General features: G+C 69.1%; 1 protein-coding gene across 1 annotated transcript in view; it reads left to right on the top strand.

The window, feature by feature from the left end:
* Positions 1–570, top strand: part of WDR5 (WD repeat domain 5) — a 54,560-nt gene that overhangs the window by 1,607 nt on the left and 52,383 nt on the right. Inside the window, exons 3-5 of the mRNA XM_012721183.1 lie at positions 1–39; positions 257–346; positions 456–545. Of these exons, the coding sequence (XP_012576637.1) occupies positions 1–39; positions 257–346; positions 456–545 (219 nt within the window). The remainder of the gene's footprint in view (positions 40–256; positions 347–455; positions 546–570) is intronic.

Below are 570 nucleotides of genomic sequence, written 5' to 3'. Positions count from 1 at the left end.
GACGGGAAGTTTGAGAAGACCATATCTGGCCACAAGCTGGTAGGTCTGCGCCCTCCCGGTGACCGTCGGCAGGGTGGCTGTGACCCGCCGCCCTGTGCCCTGAGGCGTAGTTAGTGCCTGTCGTGCAGGAAACCTGCCCCTGGGCGTCCTGGCGCCACGGAGCTGCCCTCCGCTGGGGCCTGCGCTCCCGGTGGTCGGCCGGCGCTCTGGGAGGGTCCCCGGCAGACCACCCGACGGGTCTGTGCTGTCTCCCCAGGGGATCTCAGACGTGGCCTGGTCGTCAGACTCCAACCTCCTGGTCTCTGCCTCAGATGACAAGACCCTGAAGATCTGGGACGTGAGCTCGGTGAGGCCTGCCCCTGGCCTGCTCCGCCGGGCGCTGCGAGCTGCCTTCCAGCCGCGGGGGGCGGGGGGGGCGGCCTGGCTGGCTGCGGCTGAGACGGGCGCCTCCCCAGGGCAAGTGTCTGAAGACGCTGAAGGGGCACAGCAACTACGTCTTCTGCTGCAACTTCAACCCGCAGTCCAACCTCATCGTGTCGGGCTCCGTAAGCCGGGCGCCGCCTCGCGGGC

This window comes from Condylura cristata, unplaced genomic scaffold (assembly GCF_000260355.1).
Source record: "Condylura cristata isolate star-nosed mole 26May11 unplaced genomic scaffold, ConCri1.0 scaffold00006, whole genome shotgun sequence".
Lineage (NCBI taxonomy): Eukaryota > Metazoa > Chordata > Mammalia > Eulipotyphla > Talpidae > Condylura > Condylura cristata.
This window is presented reverse-complemented; position numbering and strand designations above follow the sequence as displayed.